General features: G+C 48.6%; 1 protein-coding gene across 1 annotated transcript in view; it reads left to right on the plus strand.

The window, feature by feature from the left end:
* Positions 1 to 21,108, plus strand: part of LOC115462710 (WD repeat-containing protein 49-like) — a 169,344-nt gene that overhangs the window by 86,325 nt on the left and 61,911 nt on the right. The window contains exons 12-13 of the mRNA XM_030192712.1: positions 2,562 to 2,664; positions 8,767 to 8,873. Of these exons, the coding sequence (XP_030048572.1) occupies positions 2,562 to 2,664; positions 8,767 to 8,873 (210 nt within the window). The remainder of the gene's footprint in view (positions 1 to 2,561; positions 2,665 to 8,766; positions 8,874 to 21,108) is intronic.

Here is a 21,108-nt window from a genome sequence, read left to right on the forward strand (position 1 = left end):
GGGTCCCAGAACCAATTTGGGGGGAGGCCCAGGTCCCCGTGGCCTCCCATAGCTATGCCACTGCTCTCTGCTGTTGTGTTTAAAAGAAACAGGAAGCGCCGGCCAGTAGGAGAGAAGCAGGTGCAAGAGTGGGACAAGTTACTTCTTAGCTCTACTGCCTGCCCTGAGATTTACTGGTTTCCTCTGCTCAAGAAAACCAATGAGCTGCGGGAATCAAGAGTGCCGAGAAGCACTTTCTTCCCCGCTTGTGCCTCTAGATGACCCCCAGCTTTTAAAATCTTGACCTGCAGCTTCCAAATCAGCTGAAAACAGCGCTGCGATCTGATGCCCTGCAGCATCGTACCAAGGGGCGCAGAGATGGAGGGATGCAAAAATCGTACCCTCCCCATCGTCTCCTCTCATTGGCGGTGGTGAAGCAGGGGTCACCAGTGGGCAAATCGCACAGGGAGCAATTATCACTCGGTGCAGTCCTGGTACCATGAGACTTCTTTCCCAATATTACATAGGACATTTATTTCATGTATTTTATATTTCCTACTCTCCCAAGGTACCTACGCTGCTCAATTGCTTGACGGTCTTCTGCCTGGGGCTCCTACCAAACTTCTGCAAGCATGAACCCCGAATTCACCACTAGGTGTTACCCTTACACAATGGACACAGCTACCCCCACCCCCTTCCTCTGGGCTTTAATGCTACTTCTGCAGCAGCTCCAGCTTCAGCTAACCTGGAGCGCAGAAGACCTAACTAGGCAGAGCACTGCAGTCAGCACCAGGCCAGCCTGCACCAGCTTTTTAAAATTTAATCACAAGGGTGTGATTGGAAGGCAATTTCAGGATGTTCCTTTCCTCTGCTGGCTTCCAATAGTCAGCTGTTAAAATTCTGCTTCATTGTTGGTTCTGCCGACCTGCATAACATCCACTTCCTGTTGTGTTATGGCGAAAAAAGCTTAACATAAGAGTAAAATTCAAAGTCCTCGCTGTTGAATCTCTGTGAAATCCTTGGTAGGAGAACTGCTGAGCTGCAAACCCTCAGGGGCGTATCTGCATGGGGCCACGGGGGCCTGGGCCCCCGCAGATTTCGCCCTGGACCCCCCTCCCGCCGTTAACCCTCCCCCGCCATTGCTGTGTGTGGGCTAACCTTGCTGGCGGGGGACCCCAACCCCCACCAGCCGAGCCGAGGTCTTTTAAGTTCTTCTTCACCCTCCATGTTGTTCAAAGCTGCTGAATCCAGTTTTGGAGTCTGACGTTACTGCACGTTGTACGTGCAGGACGTCAGAATCACAGAGACTCTGTTTCTGTGAGTCTGACGTCCTGCACGTACAACGTGCTGCGACATCAGACTCCGAAACTGGATTCAGCAGCTTTGAACAACATGGAGGGTGAAGAAGAACTTAAAAGACCTCGGCTCGGCTGGCGGGGGTTGGGGTCCCCTGCCAGCTGAAGGAATAAGCGGACCTCGGCTGGCAGGGGTTGGGGTCCCCCGCCAGCAAAGGTAGGTGACGGCGGCAGGGGAGGGTCGGCAGTGGTAGCTGGGGGGGTTGGCAATGGTGGCGGTGGCGGGGGGGGGACTATAATGTGCCCCCTCACTCTGGCTCTGCCCCCCCCCCCCACCGCCGAAGTTCAGATACACCTCTCTGACCTACAAAACACTTTTATGCTGTTTTCGATAAAGACTTCTTGATATCCTCCTTGCTCACCTTGCCGCTCACATTTACGTAAAGTTTTTTTTCCTCCTTTTTTTTTTGCTTAGAAAACTGGGAAGTATCAAGGGTCTGATGCAATGAGCCCTACAGAGTGAGATAAAACCTACTAAAGATAGGGCCCCTCTGTGCTACCTCCGGAAAGTTCCTTTCTCCCTTGCTTCACTTACCCAATTAACATTTGATAATAGTATAGCTGCTGGGGGGGGGGGGGGGGGGGGGCAAAATTCCCCGGGCCCAGGCCTCTGGGGGGGCCCGGCGCAGGGGTCTCTCTCTCTCTCTCTCTTGCTTCTGATGGGACCCGGGCGATCGCGTCCCGACAGGAGTAGGAGAGAGAAAACTCCGACGCTGGGCCCCCATTGCATTGCTTGTCTATGAGCTGCAGGGCCCTCAGGCCACGCATGCTCAGTTTTGAAACTGAGCATGTGCGACCTGAGGAAAACGGCTGCAGGGGCCGGCAGTGCTGGGTAGAGGAAGGAGCTGCACTGCCTGCAGCTGGCGGGGCTATCCAAGGTACTTTGGGTGGGCAGGTGGCGACAATTTGAGAGGTGGCGGCAGCGGCGATGACGATTCTGCTGTAGGCCCAGCGGCGGCAGCCCTACCCCGTGCCTGGCTCAGTTTCTCGGCAGCCCTGGATAATAGTAATCTTAACAGTAGTATAGCCTGTCCTCTGCATCTTGAAGCCAGAAATGTTTACTTTACTTTATGTTTATGTTACTTTAGAAGTAGCTTCATGTAGGCTTCTGGCGCACTGTGTTAAAAATTGTCTTGCAGTATTTTTTAGATGAAAAGGCGCTCGGACAGTAATTAAAAAAAAATGACTCTTATAAGCATTTGCTTCTTTCTTGGCTCATTTCTCCAGACAGCAACAGCTGAGCACCACGTTCACATCACACAGCGAGCCTGTCCTTGGCTGCCTTTACAATGACCACTTCCAGCACGTCATTAGCTGCTCCGAGGGATCTGTAAGTAACGTTTAGGTTCTTTTTCACGCTGTTGCTCTTGTAAATGCCTTTTTTTTTAGGACTAAAATCTTTCTCTCCTTTCCTCTGGAGGGGGGGAGAAGGTGTTATTCTTTTATTTATTCACTTTTTAATTGAGGGGGTTTTTAGCACGTGCTAAAATTAAGCACATGCTAAATGCTAAAGACGCCAATGTATTCTTACGGGCGTCTTTAGCATGTAGCGAGTGCTAAAAATGCCAACGCGTCTAAGTGAAAGACCCCTTGAGTTTCTGCAATCTATTGAAACAATGTACAGTTGAGCGTATAACATCTCTTTTTCCCCTGCAGGACTCACAATCTAAGGGTCCCTTTTAGAAAGCCGCGCTAAAGTTTAGCGCATGGGTGTCCTGCGTGCTGTGGCCACTTTTAGCCTGGTTGCAGTTTTGTTTGTGCCATTGATAGCTACAAGCTAATTAGTGCATTGGCCAGTACCGCGTGAGTCCTTACTGTCCCCTATTTTGTAGGCGCTAAAGGTTCCCTCGCTAATCCTGCGCTAATCGGGCATTGTACTGAAATGAACCCGCGCTACTCGATTAGCACAGGGCATGCCTACTCTCTGCCCATACACATGCCTACCACGCCAAAGCATAAAAACTTTATATTAGCGCGGGATTAGTGCATGCCGATCAGCATACTACCTCGGGATGCCTCAGGGTATCCCACACTGGATAATCACGAAATCAAATCCCACAGTCTTTCGGTAGACAATAATGTCGTTAATAACTAGAACCAAGACTGAAATTGCTGCTCCACTGACACGGCTAACAGCACTGCTAACAATATCCTTTTTTAAATGTCCTTTTTTTCTTTTTTCATTTTTCAGCTTTTGTTAAAGAATGCCCTCAGCAAAAAAAAACACTTTTTTTTAGGCAATACATTTCTTTGCCAAGTGGTATAGCACTTCTTTCATCGGGCTACTCTTTGTGTATTATAAAAGTGTGCTATAGCCAGTCTAAATAGTGCTACAGCATAAATCCTATATAATAATTCTCACCTCCAACGTTCTGTGCTTGGGACCGTGGCTCCCTGGAGGTGGTGGTCTGCTAGGCAGACACGCACTGACGTCACGGACGTCAGGACAGCTGATTCCAAGGCAAGGGGAGGAGTAGGGAAACATGTGCAGCGTGTTTCCCTACTCCTTCCCCTGCCTCGGAATCATCTGTCACCCCACGCGCTATGGCCCCCTCGACCCCCCCCTCGGCCTGCCGAAAACCGCCCCCCACCACTGTTGTGGACTACCTGTGCTGACGGGGGACCCAAACCCCCGACAGCTGAAGTGCTGTTGTGCCCTTCGCGTTGTTCATCTTCTCTGCAAGTTTCTCTGCGTGCGTCTGACATCAGACACACGCAGAGGAACCTCCAGAGAAGATGAACAACGCGAAGGGCAGAACAGCACTTCGGCTGTCGGGGGTTTGGGTCCCCCCGTCAGCACAGGTAGTCCACAATGGCGGTGCCGCGGCGGGGGCGGTTTTCATCGGCATGGGGGGGGGGTCGAGGGGGCCGTAGCGCGGGGGGGGGGGAGAAATTGCCTGCCTAGGGCCCGTTTCCTTGCCTTCAGAAACGGGCCTTTTTTTTACTAGTGTTTAAATAAATCAAAACGTGAACTTATCATTAAACGTTCTCAGCAACGTGCATAGTGTGTGCTCACTGGCCACTTCACTCTCCTCAGCCATAGACCATTATTAAATTGGAATAAGCAGGATAAAATGTATTGTACTTTTTCGGGATCTTGCCGATCTTGTTGATCAATAACCACTCCCCAAATTTTCAGTTTAGCCTCTGTTGGATATACAAATTGATCAACTGTGAATTTATTATAGGAAGTTTGACAGAAAAGGCTCGTTGTCACCAAAGACTAATAACAATCTTGCATTGCCTCACTTTGAAAGTACAGTACAGTCTCAATTATCCGACCTTCACTAATCTGACCGTTTGGCATATCCGACAGATGTCATTGTGTTCATTTCTATTAAAAATCTTTGTTTAGAGCAAGAATATGTACAGTAATTATGTTTTAGTGCTCCAATCATGGTACAGAGTGTGCTATAGTGTTGTTAATAAGCAGTTTGTGAAAATCAGGAGCTGCATGCCTTTGTTCACTCATTGTTTGGAGGGTTTATGCATGGTTTTCCGTATTATCAAACCCAACTGAATACTACCAACAAATACAAATAGGATACATCAATGCCAGATCGACAGTCAATAAAACCACAATACTAACGGACTGGATTACAACTGACAACCTCGACTTCGTACTGATTAGCGAAACTTGGATCCATGATTCCAAAGATCCAATAATTTTAGAGCTCTGTCCTCCAGGATACAAAATTACCCACTGGACAAGAGAAGGAAAAAGAGGAGGAGGCATAGCAATGATCTATAAATCTCAGTTCTCAATCACAACAACAGCAGAATCTATTCTTCCCCAACTCGAAATAGCCTCAGTCAGAATCAACCACTCCAACCTACGAGATCACCTAAACTTAATATTATTTTACAGACCCCTGGGCAACTGGCAAGACTCACAATCGCACTTTCTGAACTTCATATCGAATACTTGTGTTTCCACCCAGAACCTTCTTATAGCAGGAGACATCAACCTTCACCTTGAAGATACTAACTCAAGTAATGTACGAGAATGCAAGGACTTCCTCCAACTATGGGAGCTCCACTGGCCAAAAATACAACCCACCCATAACAAAGGACATACACTAGATATCATCACCCACAAATTCTCATCAGAACCAAATCTCACACTAATAGATATAAAATGGACAGCTATGCCATGGTCCGATCACTACAGAGCAAACCTTTCCCTCCACTAGAGAGCAAAAAAGACACAACAAAAACAAGAACAAACCTATACTACGAGAGGCAAAATAGACCCACTAATATTCTGGCAACAATTCTACACTGATACCCTGTAATGACAATGTCATAACAAAACTATGTAAGCCACATTGAGCCTGCAAATAGGTGGGAAAATGTGGGATACAAATGCAATAAATAAATAAATACAATTATCCGACTTTTCACTTATCTGACAATGGGTCGGTCCCGTTTACATCAGATAATCGAGACTGTACTGTACATGCTTAGCTTTGACAGGTTGCAGCAATCAGTTGCAGACCACAAGGGGCAGTAGCGAGATGGCTTTATTCCTGCCCCCAATGCCCCCACTAGGACCACCAGGGGGTTAAGGAACTTGTTTGGGGTAGGAGGAGGACTTTCAATCTGGTGGATGGGGGGGGGGGGGGGGTGTAGGAAGGAGGGGAATTTTGGGAGGATGGAAGGGGGATAGGGGGTTCTTACAAGTTATGTGGGTCCCGGCTGATATTCAGCTGGGGCCTTCATAACTGTCTTATGCGGGCCCTAGCTGAATATCGGCCAGGACCCGCTTAGGATCTGGTGGCCATCCCCACCAAATTTAGCTCCCGATATTCAGTGCCGGACCCTCACTAGCTGAATATCGGCTGGATAATGTGTAGAATATAAGTTAAACACACAGATCTCCTGAATCTGGCTGGCATAAGTGATCATGGCTAACCACATACACATATAAATCTCTGCTTACACTGGTATTCGATAAAGGACAGTAGGCACCAACTTCAATAGGCTTCAAACAGGCACCCTCTAGGCATCTAAATATAGACACACAAGTTTTCATTCACAACTGTTCAGAGACTTTTCCCTTATGTTGTATCTCTGCACCAGGGGTGTAGCCAGACTTCGGCAGGAGGGGGGTCCAGAGCCCGAGGTGAGGGGGCACATTTGGGTCCCTCCGGCACCGCTGACCCCCCTGCCATTGCCAACCCACCCCGCGATTGCCGACCCCCCTTGCTGACGACCCTCTCGACCCCCCTCTTGCCGTTGCCACTTACCTTTGCTGACGGGGGACCGCAACCCCCGCCAGCTGAGGTCCTCTTCTTCCTTGGTTCTGTTTCTGAGTCTGACGTCCTGGCTCCGTTGTGCAGGACGTCAGACTCAGAAACAGAACGAAGGAAGAAGAGGACCTCGGCTGGCGGGGGTTGGGGTCCCCCGCCAGCAAAGGTAGGTGGCGACGACGACGGCGGGTTGACGGTGGGAGGAGGGGTCGAGAGGGTTGTCGGCAGGGGGGTCCAGGGCCATATCTATGGGGGCCCAGGCCCCCATGGCCCCATGTAGCTACGCCACTGCTCTGCACAGCTCACAGTATACTTAGTCCAGTGACTGCAGTCAGGGCCGTGCCTAGGGTCTCTGGCGCCCCCCTGCAGACTATCAGTTGGCGCCCCCCCCCCCCGTGAAAATGATCACCCCCCCCCCCATGAAAATGATCGCTCACCACTTGCCACACTGAAAGGAATTGTCAGCAATATTCTTAGAAACAAATTGCTATACATTGCAAAATAAGATAGCAGATGTAAATTCTCAAAGTGGACATATTCCAAACACTAAAATGAAAATAAAATAACTTTTTTCTACCTTTGTTGTCTGGTGACTTACTTTTTTCAATCATGCTGGTCCAGTATCTGATTCTGCTGCTATCTGTCCTCTTAACTCCATTTCCAGGGCTTCCTTTCCATTTATTTCTTTACTTTTCTCCTTTCTTCTTCATTTCTTGCTCTATATCCATTTCCAGCCATTTCTCCTCTCTCCCTGGGTCCTGCCCTCCCATCCATGTCCATTCTTGTCCCTCTCTGCCCTTCCCTCCTCCATCCATAGCCAGCAATCCTCCTCTCTCCCCTCCCCTCCATTTCCAGCAATTTGTCCTCTCCCTGGGCCCCCATGTCCATCCTTGTCCCTCTCTGCCCTTCCCTCCTCCATCCATAGCCAGCAATCCTCTCTCCCCTCCCCTTCCAGCAATTTGTCCTCTCCCTGGGCCCTGCCCTCCCATCCATGCCTCTCTGCCCTCCCATCCATTCAGGGTCTGCCCTCCCTCTCACTCCCCATTCCATCCAGGATCTATCCCCCCTCTCTCACTGCCCCCTCTTTTTGGCTCCCAGTTCCCACCTGCGGCTGCCCCTAGTTCCAGATCCATTGATTCTCCCATCCACCCCTGCCCCAGGCATGACCCCATTCTCCCTCCTGCTCACTTTTCAGACCCCAGTTCCAGCTCCATGCCCCTTCTCCCATCTGTCTCCCACCCAGTCCCTTCTGCTATCCAAGTGCCCCCCACCCTCACCCCATCTGTCTCCCACCCAGTCCCTTCTGCCCATCCGAGTCCCCCTCACCCCATCTGTCTCCCACCCAGTACCTTCTGCCCATCCGAGTCCCCCTCACCCCATCTGTCTCCCACCCAGTCCCTTCTGCTATCCGAGTCCTCCCCCACCTTCACGGTCACCCCATCTGTCTCCCACCCTCACCCTGCCTCGTCTTCTCCCTGCCACCCGTCTTTAAAAAGAAATTGCCGACGCGATAGCGAGCGCAGCACCTCGTGTGCAAGTAAAAGAAGCGAATCCGATCATCTCATTGGGCCTTCCTTCACTGTCCCGCCCTAGAGGAAATAGGAAGTTGCGTCAGAGGAGGGCAGGACAGTGAGGGAAGGCCCAATGAGATGATCGGATCCGCTTCTTTTACTTGCACACGAGGTGCTGCGCTCGCTCGGCAAATAAATTTAAAGGGCTGGTGCGGGAGGGGGGGGTGCCAGGATCATGAAGAGCAGCGGGAGCGGCGGCACCCCCCTCTCTGGTGCCAAAAGATTTAAAGTCCTCGGCGGGGCGAGGGTAAGCACCGCGGCGGCGCCCTCCAGAGGTGGGCGCCCCCCTGCGGCGCTTACCTCGCTTACCGCATCGGCACGGCCCTGACTGCAGTGATACTCCTCAGCCGAGGGCCATGTAATCAAGCTACAAGGCTCTTTCTGATTCTCTGTAGTCATGGACCCTAAACCCACCACTAGATTTCATCATAGCCCAGTGATGAACTCCCTACCCCAAGATATATGAACCTTAATTGCTTCAGCAGTATCTCCAACTCGGATACTTTTGCTCCTTGGAGGAGGCTGTTGCAGTAGCCTAGGCTAGTGATGACTAAGGAATAACTAAAACTTCTGTTGTCTGAGCTCTAAGTACTGATGACTTTCCTTTAGGTTATTAAAGCGTGGGACTTCAGGACAGGGCACCTACTGGCTGAACTCCAAGATGCCCATGGAGATGCTGCAGTGACCTGCATGGCCCTCGACAGCAGCGGGCAGAGGTATAAAGAGAAGTGCAGGATCTGGATTGTTAATCAGCTTTTACAATTTCTTTAAAATAACTGTGGGATCAATATTCAATGGGACTTACCCCAGCAGGGACTGCTTCCTGGTTAAGTCCTTCTCACTGGGTCCGCCCATGGCTTTTCAGTGGCATTATCGGGATAGGCTGCCACAACACTGTCCGGGTAATGCCAGGGCAGTCCACGAATGGGGCCTGGGAAAAGCTGGCATTTGATGGGCAGTTCTATAAAGGGCAGTGGCGTAGCTACGGGTGGGCCTGGGTGGGCAGAGGCCCACCCAGCTGCAGCACCACACTGCTCTCTCCTCCCTTCTCCTCCGCAGCGTTCCGGCATCTGCACTCTAGTCTCTGAACCCCTTCCCTCCCTGGTGTTGGTACAGGTGTCCTTGGCGCCTGCATTGATTCATTCTTGCTGCTTGCCCAGGCCACGAAGGCTTTGTTTATCTTTCTGCCCTCTCCCAGGTATAAATAAAGATACTAGTTACCTGTAACCTGGAATATCCAGGACTTCAGGGATTATGGTCCTAACGCCACCAGGTGGAGAGACAGAAAGACACAGAAGGCTTTAGTAATATGAGAATAATCAGTAATTGTTTATTAAACTTACCAATCAGGACTACAATTAGAATACGTAATATAATTAATTAATTCTCGTATGAGACAGCAACCGGGACACAAACGTGACCTCTGACATTAGGTCTCTGATTGCCTTTGTCCATGATTCTCCTTTTATACCCTTTTCTCTCATAGGCTAGTATTGGAAGTACAAAGTCGGCATTTTCTAGTAAATTCTAACATATTCCAGCAAATTCTATCTTACAGAAGCAAAGTTACTACTACTTGACATTTCTAAAGCGCTACTAGGGTTACGCAGCGCTGTACAATTTAACATAGAAGGACAGTCCCTGCTCAAAGGAGCTTACAATCTAAAGGACAAATGTACAGTCAGTCAAATTGGGGCAGTCTAGATTTCCTGAAAGGTATAAAGGTTAGGTGCCGAAAGCAACATTGAAGAGGTGAGCTTTGAGCAAGGATTTGAAGATGGGTAGGGAGGGGGCTTGGCGTAAGGGCTCAGGAAGTTTATTCCAAGCATAGGGTGAGGCGAGGCAGAATGAGCGGAGCCTGGAGTTGGCGGTGGTGGAGAAGGGTACTGAGAGGAGGGATTTGTCCTGTGAGCGGAGGTTACGGGCGGGAACATAAGGGGAAATGAGGGTAGAGAGGTAATGAGGGGCTGCAGACTGAGTGCATTTGTAGGTAAGAAAGAGAAGTTCTTCATAACATATTTGCTTATCATAAGTAAGGTCAGTAAGGTTATCCTACTTTGCAAAAACCATCTTCCCATCTTCTCTTCATTATCTGCTTTCATGGTCAGTAGCAAATTTCCCTTACATTACCTCATTCTCCTGCCACACATATCTCTGTTATGACTCCATATCTGCCTGTCTGTCCAACAGAAGGGCAAGCTGACATGAGATTCACATTCTGTGTAATTCTTATTATTTAGCTTCTCAGTGACTCTTAACCTGTTCATAGCCTGTTCACAGAGGCCTAGCTTTGCTCATAATTCTCAGTTACTGTTGTAAAGTTATTTTATGGTTCATGACCTGCATGTCCCATTTAAGCAGTTTCCATCTGCTGCGTTCCGCCAGACAGGAAACAAGCAATGATGTCAGCGAGGGTAAGGCATGGCAGATGGAAGCCTGTGGGGCTGGCGCAAGTAGCGAGAATGAATCGCAGGTGCCGAGGACACCTGTACAGACACTGGGGAGGGACGGAGTTCAGAGACAGGAGCTCAGATGCCGAGACGCCGCAGAGGAGAGGGAGAAGATGTGGGGTAGGTGAAAAGAAAATTCTTATGTTCTTAAAAAATACGTCGGGAAAGATATTTGTGGTGTGTGGTTGGGGGGGGAGGGGGGAGGGGCACATGCGTGTGGAAGGGCCCATCCAGTTTACCTCTGGGCCCATCCAAAATACTGAGTCTGGCTACGCCTCTGATAAAGGGGGTCCTAAGTTTAGGCACCGACCCCCAGATTCTGTAAACGGTGCCAAAATTCTGACAATCCTGAGATCTGCGAGCAAGTAAATGAGTTTGTGAGCCATTAAGAATCAGTAATTGGCTGTTGACAATGAATTATTGATGTCAATTGGCTCAAATTTGGATATGTGCTTGAATCTAGTTGTGTGTGATTCTATGAAGCTCTGCGCCCAGATCTTCTCGTGTGTAATCCATAAGGGGGCGTGGCTACGGGATGCACATGGCTGGGTCAGGGGCATTCCAAAGAGTTACTCGCAATGTTACAGAATTTGGGGGCTGAGGGCCATGTTGCACAGCAGAATTTATACCAGGTTTCAGTTGGTGTGAGTTCTCATGCCCAAAGTTTGGTGCCGGAATATGTGCTACTCGCTATTCTATAAAGCGTGCTTAGCTCCAGGGGCGTAGCTACGTGGGGTCTTGGGGGCATGGGCCCCTGTAGATTTGGCCCTGCCCCCCCCCGCTGCCAACCCTCCGCCGCCGTCGGGTACCTTTGCTGGTGGGGGTCCCCAACCCCCGCCAGCCGAGGTCCTCTTCTCCGGCGGGGCTGTTTTGCTGATCTGCAAGGGCAGGCTTCTGTTTCAGTGAGTCTGACGTCCTGCACATACGTGCAGGACGTCAGACTCACAGAAACAGAAGCCTGCCCTTGCAGATCAGCAACGTGGCCACGCCGGAGAAGAGGACTTTGGCTGCCGGGGGTTGGGGATTCCTGCCAGCAAAGGTACCCGACGGCAGGGGAGGGTTGATGGTGGCGGGAAGGAGGGGTCGAAAGGGTTGGCGCCGGGGGGGGGGGGTCAAAGGTGGTGGTGGCAGCGGGCAAAAATGGTGGGGGGAGGGTCAAAAATGGCGGGGAGGGGGTCGGCGGCGCTGGGGGGCTAAAATGTGCCCCCTCACCTCAGGCTGTGGACCCCCCTCCCGCCGAAGTCTGGCTATCCCCCTGCTTAGCTCAGAACAACCTTTACAGAATAGCGCAGAGCACACATTTTTCACGGTACCTACATTTCGACTCCATTTACTAAATCTGTCTCCAAATGTGCTGGCTAATTTATAGAATAAGGTACACTTAAAAGACTGAAAGGCCCTTTTACAAAAGGGTTGCCATCTGGCAACCCGATGCTACCACCGGCCCAACGCGGTCACTAGAAGTAGTTCTATCTCAAGCGCTTGCCATTTACAGCGTGATAGAAAATAATGTAGTAATTTATAGCATGGCGCTAACCCGATGGTAAACAGGCAGCACCACGCGCTGCAGGAGCCCTGGTAAGTGCTCCCCCCCCCCCCCCCCCACATGGCCACGCGGTAAGAATAATCTTACTGCTTGGCTGTGTGTTTTTTAGGGGCTTTTTACCCGCTGCAGTAAAAATGGCCCTGGCGCAAGGCAAAAACTTCCCCCACCGCTACCACAAGGCCTATTTCCCTCAGCTTGGTAAAATGACCCCTGAAAGTGTGGACATGTCCACCACATGTGTTGCCATATCTCATGGATAGCCGAGTCTCCAACATAAAGGAGAGAATTGCTCCTGCCATGCATCCGTTGTGGCCTACAGTATCCTCGGTTGCGTATTAACTAATGTTCAACCAAAAAAAATCCCAACCCTGCACAAAATTAGGGGTCCTTTTACAAAGGCGCTCTGAAAAATAGCCTGTAGTGTAGATGCATATTAATGCTTTTTTACATTTTTGCTGAAAATGATGACTCCCAGATCTACCTCTCCATACCAGAAATCTCAGCCGAAATCCAGGCCAAAGTGTCAGCCTGCCTGTCTGACATTGCTGCCTGGATGTCTCAGCGCCATCTGAAACTAAACACGACCAAGACTGAGCTTCTTATCTTTCCCCCTAAACCAACCTCTCCTCCTCCCCCATTTTCTATTTCTGTGGATAACACTCTCATCCTTCCTGTCTCATCAGCTCGTAACCTTGGGGTCATCTTCAACTCCTCCCTCTCCTTCTCTGCACATATTCAACAGACTGCTAAAACCTGTCGTTTCTTTCTCTATAATATCAGCAAAATTCACCCTTTCCTTTCTGAGCACACTACCAGAACCCTCATCCACAATCTTATCACCTCTCGCTTAGACTATTGCTTCTCACAGGTCTCCCACTTAGCCATCTCTCTCCTCTTCAATCTGTTCAAAATTTTGCTGCACGACTAACATTCCGCCAGGGTCGTTATGCTCATATTAGCCCTCTCCTCAAGTCACTTCACTGGCTTCCTATCCATTTCCGCATACAGTTCAAACTCCTCTTATTGACCTATAAGTGCATTCACTCTGCAGCTCCTCAGTACCTCTCCACCCTCATCTCTCCCTACATTCCTCCCCGGGAACTCCGTTCACTGGGTAAATCTCTCTTATCTGCACCCTTCTCCTCCACCGCTAACTCCAGACTCTGTTCCTTTTATCTTGCTGCACCATATGCCTGGAATAGACTTCCTGAGCTGATACGTCAAGCTCCATCTCTGGCCGTCTTCAAATCTAAGCTAAAAGCCCACCTTTTTGATGCTGCTTTTAACTCCTAACCCTTATTTTATCACCCTCACTTTAATATTCCCTTATCTCTTGTTTTTCCTGTTTGTCCTAATTAGATTGTAAGCTCTGTCGAGCAGGGACTGTCTCTTCATGTTCAAGTGTACAGCGCTGCGTACGTCTAGTAGCGCTATAGAAATGATAAGTAGTAGTAGGAGTAATGATCAGCTCCTGCACTGCTCAGTCACTGCTTGTGGTCAGCACGCTGGACACTGAAAGATACAGCTTCTGCATTCTTAGGACAATGTGAAAATTTTGTTTTTGAAGGTTAGGTCAGACTCACTTTTTCCAGTTGCTACGGACAGCAGGGAAACACTGCTTTCAAGACACCCTGAGGAATGGTGCAGAGATGACATTAGCAAGAGCTAATGAAGTCACTGTCAGAGGGATCATCTGCGGGGGAGTAGCCCTGAGCTAATTAGCTTGTTAAATTTCTGCCCATCTGTCTGTTTGGCCCTTTCATGCTTGGGGAGCATCACTGTCTGCCATTATGTCCTACTAGCTTAGGCAGGGTTAGCAGAAGAAGGGCTTCTGTCCCCTGAGAGCCTCTTCCCCAAGAGCAGGGTCCTCTGCTGAGTGATGCTGAAGGGAGAAAGTGTTATGCTAGGTACCTGAGCCCCTCCGGAGAGTAAAGCACCGGGTGTCATTGCCTGGCAGGTGGCCGTTTGGGATCTTTTGGTTTTGTTACACAGAACACTGAGGTGTGAGGGTAATGAGAGCGTGACTTTAAAGAGATTAAGCAGGTAAGTCCGTTGCACTGAGCACACCTGTCCTCTGCAGCTGGTAACTTGAGATCCACAGTGACCTGAGTCAGAAGAAATACATTGTCTGAAGATTGTGGTTTCCTCTATTAGTACTGACCGCTAGCCCAGAGGTGGGCTAGGGGTCAGTACTTGGGACTCTGAGGCAGACACACTTGAGGCTGAAAGCTGGTATTGCTTCAGAATATGTTGCGTGACTTTGTACTACTATGAGATCAATTTTATAGAAAGAGCTCAGAACCTAACTTAGCCAATCTAGCCAGCTATAAGTTACATAAGTACATAAGTATTGCCATACTGGGAAAGACCAAAGGACCATTGAGCCCAGCATCCTGTTTCCAACAGTGGCCAATCCAGGTTACAGATACCCGGCAAGATCCCAAAAATGTACAAAACATTTTATACTGCTTCTCCCAGAAATAGTGGATTTTCCCCAAGTCCATTTAATAACGGTCTATGGACTTTTCCTTTAGGAAGCCGTCCAAACCTTTTTAAAACTCCGCTAAGCTAACCGCCTTTACCACATTCTCTGGCAACGAATTCCAGAGTTTAATTACACGTTGAGTGAAGAAAAATTTTCTCCGATTCGTTTTAAATTTACTACATTGTAGCTTCATCGCATGCCCCCTAGTCCTAGTATTTTCGGAAAGCGTGAACAGACGCTTCACATCTACCCATTCAACTCCACTCATTATTTTATAGACCTCTATCATATCTCCCCTCAGCCGCCTTTTCTCCAAGCTGAAGAGCCCTAGCCGCTTTAGCCTTTCCTCATAGGGAAGTCGTCCTATGCTAGTTGAGTACGTCGTCTTCTGCCTTAATTCACAGTATGGGGCGTTAGGATGCAAGTCACGCCTTGCAATCTCTCCCTCCATCCTGCCCAAATTTAAAATATTCATGTGGAGATGCCAGTCTCTCGTAATCCACCCTTCACTCTCTGCCAGTCCTCAGACTTCCACCCAAACCCCTTAGACTAGGCATACCTAGTCCCATCAGATTTTCAGGATATCCACAATGAATATTCATGGGCTAGATCTGCATGCAATTGAGGCAGTGGATGCATAGTCATTGTGGATATCCTGAAAACCCTATGGGACTAGGTGTAGCCTGAGGACTAGGTTGGGAACGGCTGCTGTAGACCCTCAAAACTTCCTCACTTTGCCCCCATCAGAGCTGGCATGAGGCTTCACAATCCCCTGCTGCTAGTTCAGCATCCAGCGCTCGCATGACAAAAATGTTGCTGCTTTCTCATTTAGGTGACTTATTGAAAATATACCTCAAACTGGTTAAAAATAAAAACGTAGAAATGGGACTGAGTCAAAACAGCCCAGACAAAAAAAACTACCCCTCTCCTCAAGACCCTTCACTGGCTCCCTATCCGTTTTCGCATCCTGTTCAAACTTCTTCTACTAACCTATAAATGTATTCACTCTGCTGCTCCCCAGTATCTCTCCACACTCGTCGTTCCCTACACCCCTTCCCGTGCACTCCGCTCCATGGATAAATCCTTCTTATCTGTTCCCTTCTCCACTACTGCCAACTCCTGACTTTGCGCCTTCTGTCTCGCTGCACCCTATGCCTGGAATAAACTTCCTGAGCCCCTACGTCTTGCCCCAACCTTGGCCACCTTTAAATCTAGACTGAAAGCCCACCTCTTTAACATTGCTTTTGACTCGTAACCACTTGTAACCACTCGCCTCCACCTACCCTCCTCTCTTCCTTCCCGTTCACATTAATTGATTTGATTTGCTTACTTTATTTATTTTTTGTCTATTAGATTGTAAGCTCTTTGAGCAGGGACTGTCTTTCTTCTATGTTTGTGCAGCGCTGCGTATGCCTTGTAGCGCTATAGAAATGCTAAATAGTAGTAGTAGTAGTAGTAGTAGTAGACAAAAAAACCCCTGAGAAAATGACCTAGTCACAAAATCGTCTCGACAAAATGGCCCTCCTACAGAATGGCTCGAGACAAATTATCTTCCGACAATAGGGCCCAAATATGCTTTGATGTTTTATAAGATTTAAATAAACAAGTTAATAAAAATTGGCATGGAAGATGATTAAAAGGGAGGCTTCAGAAATAAAGGCTTCACCCAATAATCTACATTAGGCCTTGAAGTTTTAGCAGATTTAATCTTGTTTAGAAAGTGAAGCACAGAGGACGATATAAAGTCAACTGGTAGCAGTAATACACTTAGGGGTCTTGTTACTAAGGCACGCTAACAGATTTAGCGCACATTAATCGTTAGCATGTGCTAAATACCAGGGGCGTAGCCAGACTTTGGAGGGAGCGGGGTCCAGAGCCCAAGGTGAGGGGGCACATTTTAGCCCCCCCGATGCCGCCGACCCCCCCGCCATTGCTGAACCCCCCCGCCACCTTTGACCCCCCCCTGCCATTGCCGAATCCCACCGCCACCAACTTTGACCCCCCCCGCCGATGACCCTCTCGACCATCCCCCTCCCGCCACCAACCCGCCGTCACCAACCCGTCATCACCTACCTTTTGCTGGCGGGGGACCCCAACCCCCGTCCAGCCGAGCCGAGGTCCTCTTCTTCCCAATCCCATGCAAGGCTTCGTTCTAGTCTCTGACGTGCAGGACGTCAGACTCACAGAAACAGAACAAAGCCTTGCGCCGGAAGAAGAGGACCTCGCTGGCTGATCTGCAAGGCTTCGTTCTGTTTCTGTGAGTCTGACGTCCTGCATATATAACGTGCAGGACGTCAGACTAGAACGAAGCCTTGCGCAGGATTGGGAAGATGAGGACCTTGGCTCGGCTGGTGGGGGTTGGGGTCCCCTGCCAGCAAAGGTAGGCGACGGCGGGTTGGTGGTGGGAGGGGGGTCAAGAGGGTCATCAGCAGGGGGGTCCAGGGGCAAATCCACAGGGGCCCAGGCCCCCGTGACCCCATACTGGCTACGCCATTGCTAAATACTAAGACACCCATAGGAATATAAGCTGGCAGCTAAATTTCAGTGCTAATAGTGTTCCCAGTTGATAGAATAGTAGCAGTTACATGCAGGATTGGTGTCAATAATTGGTGCTTGGCACTATTCTTTAAACAGTGCACTTAAATCACTAAAGGGGGGATTCTGTACATGGCGATTAAAGTTGCATGCTCAACTTGATTGATTAGGAAGTCGGTGCTGATAATTGGCCAATAACGAGCAACATAAAATACCTGGACACCTACGTCATAACGAAACCAAAGACCTTAATGAACATTACCTGACTCTTCCTCCCCTCTCCCTCTCTAAGACCCCCCAATCCAACCTACCATACATGTACTTCATCCCACCACAATATCACTTTGTATCATTCACACCATGTATTTGTTCATACTGGAATCGGCTATCGTCGTTAACGGTACTATGTAAGCCACATTGAGCCTGCAAATAGGTAGGAAAATGTGGGATACAAATAAATAAATAATTTATCGGCACTAAATTCATGTGCTGTATCTCTTAACTTTTGTAATTCATGGAAGCCACATTGTGTCTGCATTTGTGGGAAAATGTGGGGTAGAAATGAACCGTAAATAAATAAATAAAATAAATAAATTATCGGCACTAATTTGAATTTACGTGCACATCTTGGTAAGCGTATTCTGTAAAGTAGTGGGCATGGGAAGGGCAATGGGCAGGTCTTGGGCATTCCTAAAAAAATTACGTGCAATATTATAGAATACGTCCAATCTGCACCTAAATTAAGTAAGGGAGTTTGCACCAGGTTTTAATTGGCTTTAAATGGCTGCGCCTACATTTTAATTAGAGGGATGGCGCTACGTGTATTCTATAAACAGTGCCTAACTTTAGGCCAGGTTTCTAGAATAGCGCTAAGCACGGTTTTTTTTCCATGCCGATTTTTTTCGGTGACATATACATAGAATTTCTCCCTTTAGCATGCAACTGTCAGTGGGGCGTACCTGTGAGTGGAGAGTGGGCGTTTCATGGGTGTAACTTACAGACTTCTATTAGCTGCAGGCATTGTATGGTGCACTTAATGGCAGCCTGTAAATTGTTTTATGTTTAAGCTGTTTTTATTACAACTTCAGCACATTACAACTATGTCACACATTATACCACATAGATCCATTCATCGTAACATCTTAATAACTTTTTAAAAGTTTTTCTCCCCTGTTCCTCTTATCCCCCCTCCCCCCCCACTAAACAATACCACCCTTTTCAAATGTTACCCAAATTACTATATTCTCACTCCCCCTTATCTCGAACTCGAAGTACACATAACAACCTCCTCTCCCCTCTATTCCCTTTAAGGGCGGACATTGCTGGCTCCTCCAGGATGAGGTTTGATAATCTCACATCTTATTCCCATTGATATTAACAACAGTCAGGAATTTTGCCCCAATCCAATGCTTATCCGCTCCGTATTAGACAAAAACCAAACCATAAAAACAATTCCAACAGTGCAAGTCCACATCCACTGCATATGAAGTGTAGCTCTCCCCTCCCCCCTCCTCCCCTCCTATAGGTTAGAAGTTTCACCCAACCCTACTAGTAAACCTATCCCCCCTCCCCTCTTCCACTCCTTTCCTTCTTCCCTTCTCTTAGCCCTCCCCCCCCTTTCCCCACTCTGTGTGTTCCTTATGTGTCAAGTAACATAGTAACATAGTAGATGACGGCAGAAAAAGACCTGCATGGTCCATCCAATCTGCCCAACAAGATAAACTCACATGTGCTACTTTTTGTGTATACCTACCTTGATTTGTACCTGTCCTTTTCCGGGCACAGACCGTATAAGTCTGCCCAGCACCATCCCCGCCTCCCAACCACCATCCCCCCCCCCCCCCTCCACCGGCTCCAGCACAGACCGCACAAGTCTGCCCAGCACTAGCCCCGCCTCCAAACCACCAGTCCCGCCTCCCACCATCGGCTCTGGCACAGACCGTACTATGAGATTATACCCATCCTCATATGTTTAGGCCCCCCCCCCATCTATAACCTCTTCTTACTCCTCCTATACTTGTCGTACCCCTTCAGGAGAACATATTAAGCACTAAACTGCGGGCTCTGTGAGACAGGGACTGAATATATTTATCCCAAATTAGCAAGAACAATTTCTTCCGTTTGAATTTTAGTCGGGCATACTGTTGTTCTAACAGCATCAAATCATGTAATCTGTTTCTCCGTTGCCAATATGATGGGGCTTGGTCATTGATCCACACCCCTAGGACAATTCGTTTCCCTAGCATCCCTGCCTTCCTAATGAATAATTTGAAATATTTGTCTTGGGACCCAAACTCCTCATATTTGTCTAACAAGAATCCGGCGGGTGACCTCCTAATTGGTCTTCAGAGTCTCCAAATAACAACTTATCTCCTCCCAAAAGTTTTGAACCTTTACACATCCCCATAGCACATGTATAAACGAATTAGTCGCTACCTGGCATTTCGTGCATATGGAAGAGGCTATGCCTCCCGCCTTAAAGAGGCGCTCTTGCGTGAAATACTGTAAATTGTTTTAAATATGCATGCCTAACCTGTGGCACTCCAGTGCAGCGTTACGTGAATATTCTTTAATGGCTTAGATATGCCCTTAAGACAGTATAGAACTGGTGCTATGCATGCCCCAATATGACACCTAAAATGAGGAGAAATTTATCAGTGGTGTACCTAGTTTGCTTGCCACCCAGGGCGGGTCACTGCGTGCCCTCCTCTCCGAGGTGCTTCACACCTCTAACTCCTCCCTTCCCCCCCAAGGTGCATCACACCCTACCCCTCCCCGAGGCACATCAGCCCCACCCTCTCCCCCTCGAAGCGCATCACCCCCACTACCCTTCCTCCTAGTAAGGGGGTGCATGGAGCAGTTGTGCAGCTGTCAGCTGTTAGTCCCCTTCCCAGGAACAGGAAGTAACGTCAGAGGAGGCAGTGGACCGACGGAGTTGACAGCTGCATGACTGCTTCATGCACCCCATTGCTGCCTGCACCCAGGGCGAACCACTGGCTGAATATCAGGGGATAGACATCTGTGTAGCCTTATTAAAAACACAATTAAAATATGTGTCTGTTTAACCTTCTAACATAGGCATCCTGTTATATAAAATTGTTCCCTTTGAGTTTACTGTGAAATCTTGATCACTTCTCTGATGAATTACATTGTCGTAAGTTCTCATGTTTGCCATTTATGGTTGTCTTTAGATTGTAAGCTCTTAAGTGCACCTCGTGTAAATCTTGCCAAATGATTCTCATTGAATTCTTTGACTGGGTGATATATGTAGAGTACAGTGTGGGAAAAGTGTGGAGACGTAGGGTAGGTAAAGACTTGGGGGGGGGGGGGGGGGAGAGGAAGGGTTGGGTTGCAAAAAAGATTTTGTTTGTACATCTACCTAAATTTATAGAACCTATACTAGGCAGACTGCATCGACTATTTGGTCTTTATCTATTGTCATTTACTATGTTACTAGGAGGAAAGAGAATTTATGTGTGATGGTGTCACCAGGGGCATAGCCAGACAACAGATTTTGGGTGGGCACCAAGTGTTCTCCCCCTCCCCCCCCCAAAAAAAAATCTCAGCTGGTGGGAAAATGCTTCTTTCCACCTTGGCAGCAGGAATGCACTGAAAACTGAGCATGCATAGGTGCCAGTGTTGTGGAGAGTAGCATTTTCGTTACCATTAGGGGGAAATCTTCAGGTGGCGGAGCTTGGGATTTCCACCAGTTACCACTAAACATGTGCTACTGTTGGGTGGGCCTGAGCCATAAATGGGTGGGCCCTGGCCCACTCAAGCCCACCTGTGGCTACGCCACTGGGTGTCACAGTTTTCTGTTGATGTGTTTCTCACCCTGTGTTTCCCCCTCATCATGTCATCAACACAAGTCAGTGCTGAGATGTGTAGGAGAATTTACATATTCATAGGAATCTGATAGATGTGAAGTGAATGCT

Source organism: Microcaecilia unicolor, chromosome 2 (genome assembly GCF_901765095.1).
Source record: "Microcaecilia unicolor chromosome 2, aMicUni1.1, whole genome shotgun sequence".
In the NCBI taxonomy this organism is placed as follows: domain Eukaryota; kingdom Metazoa; phylum Chordata; class Amphibia; order Gymnophiona; family Siphonopidae; genus Microcaecilia; species Microcaecilia unicolor.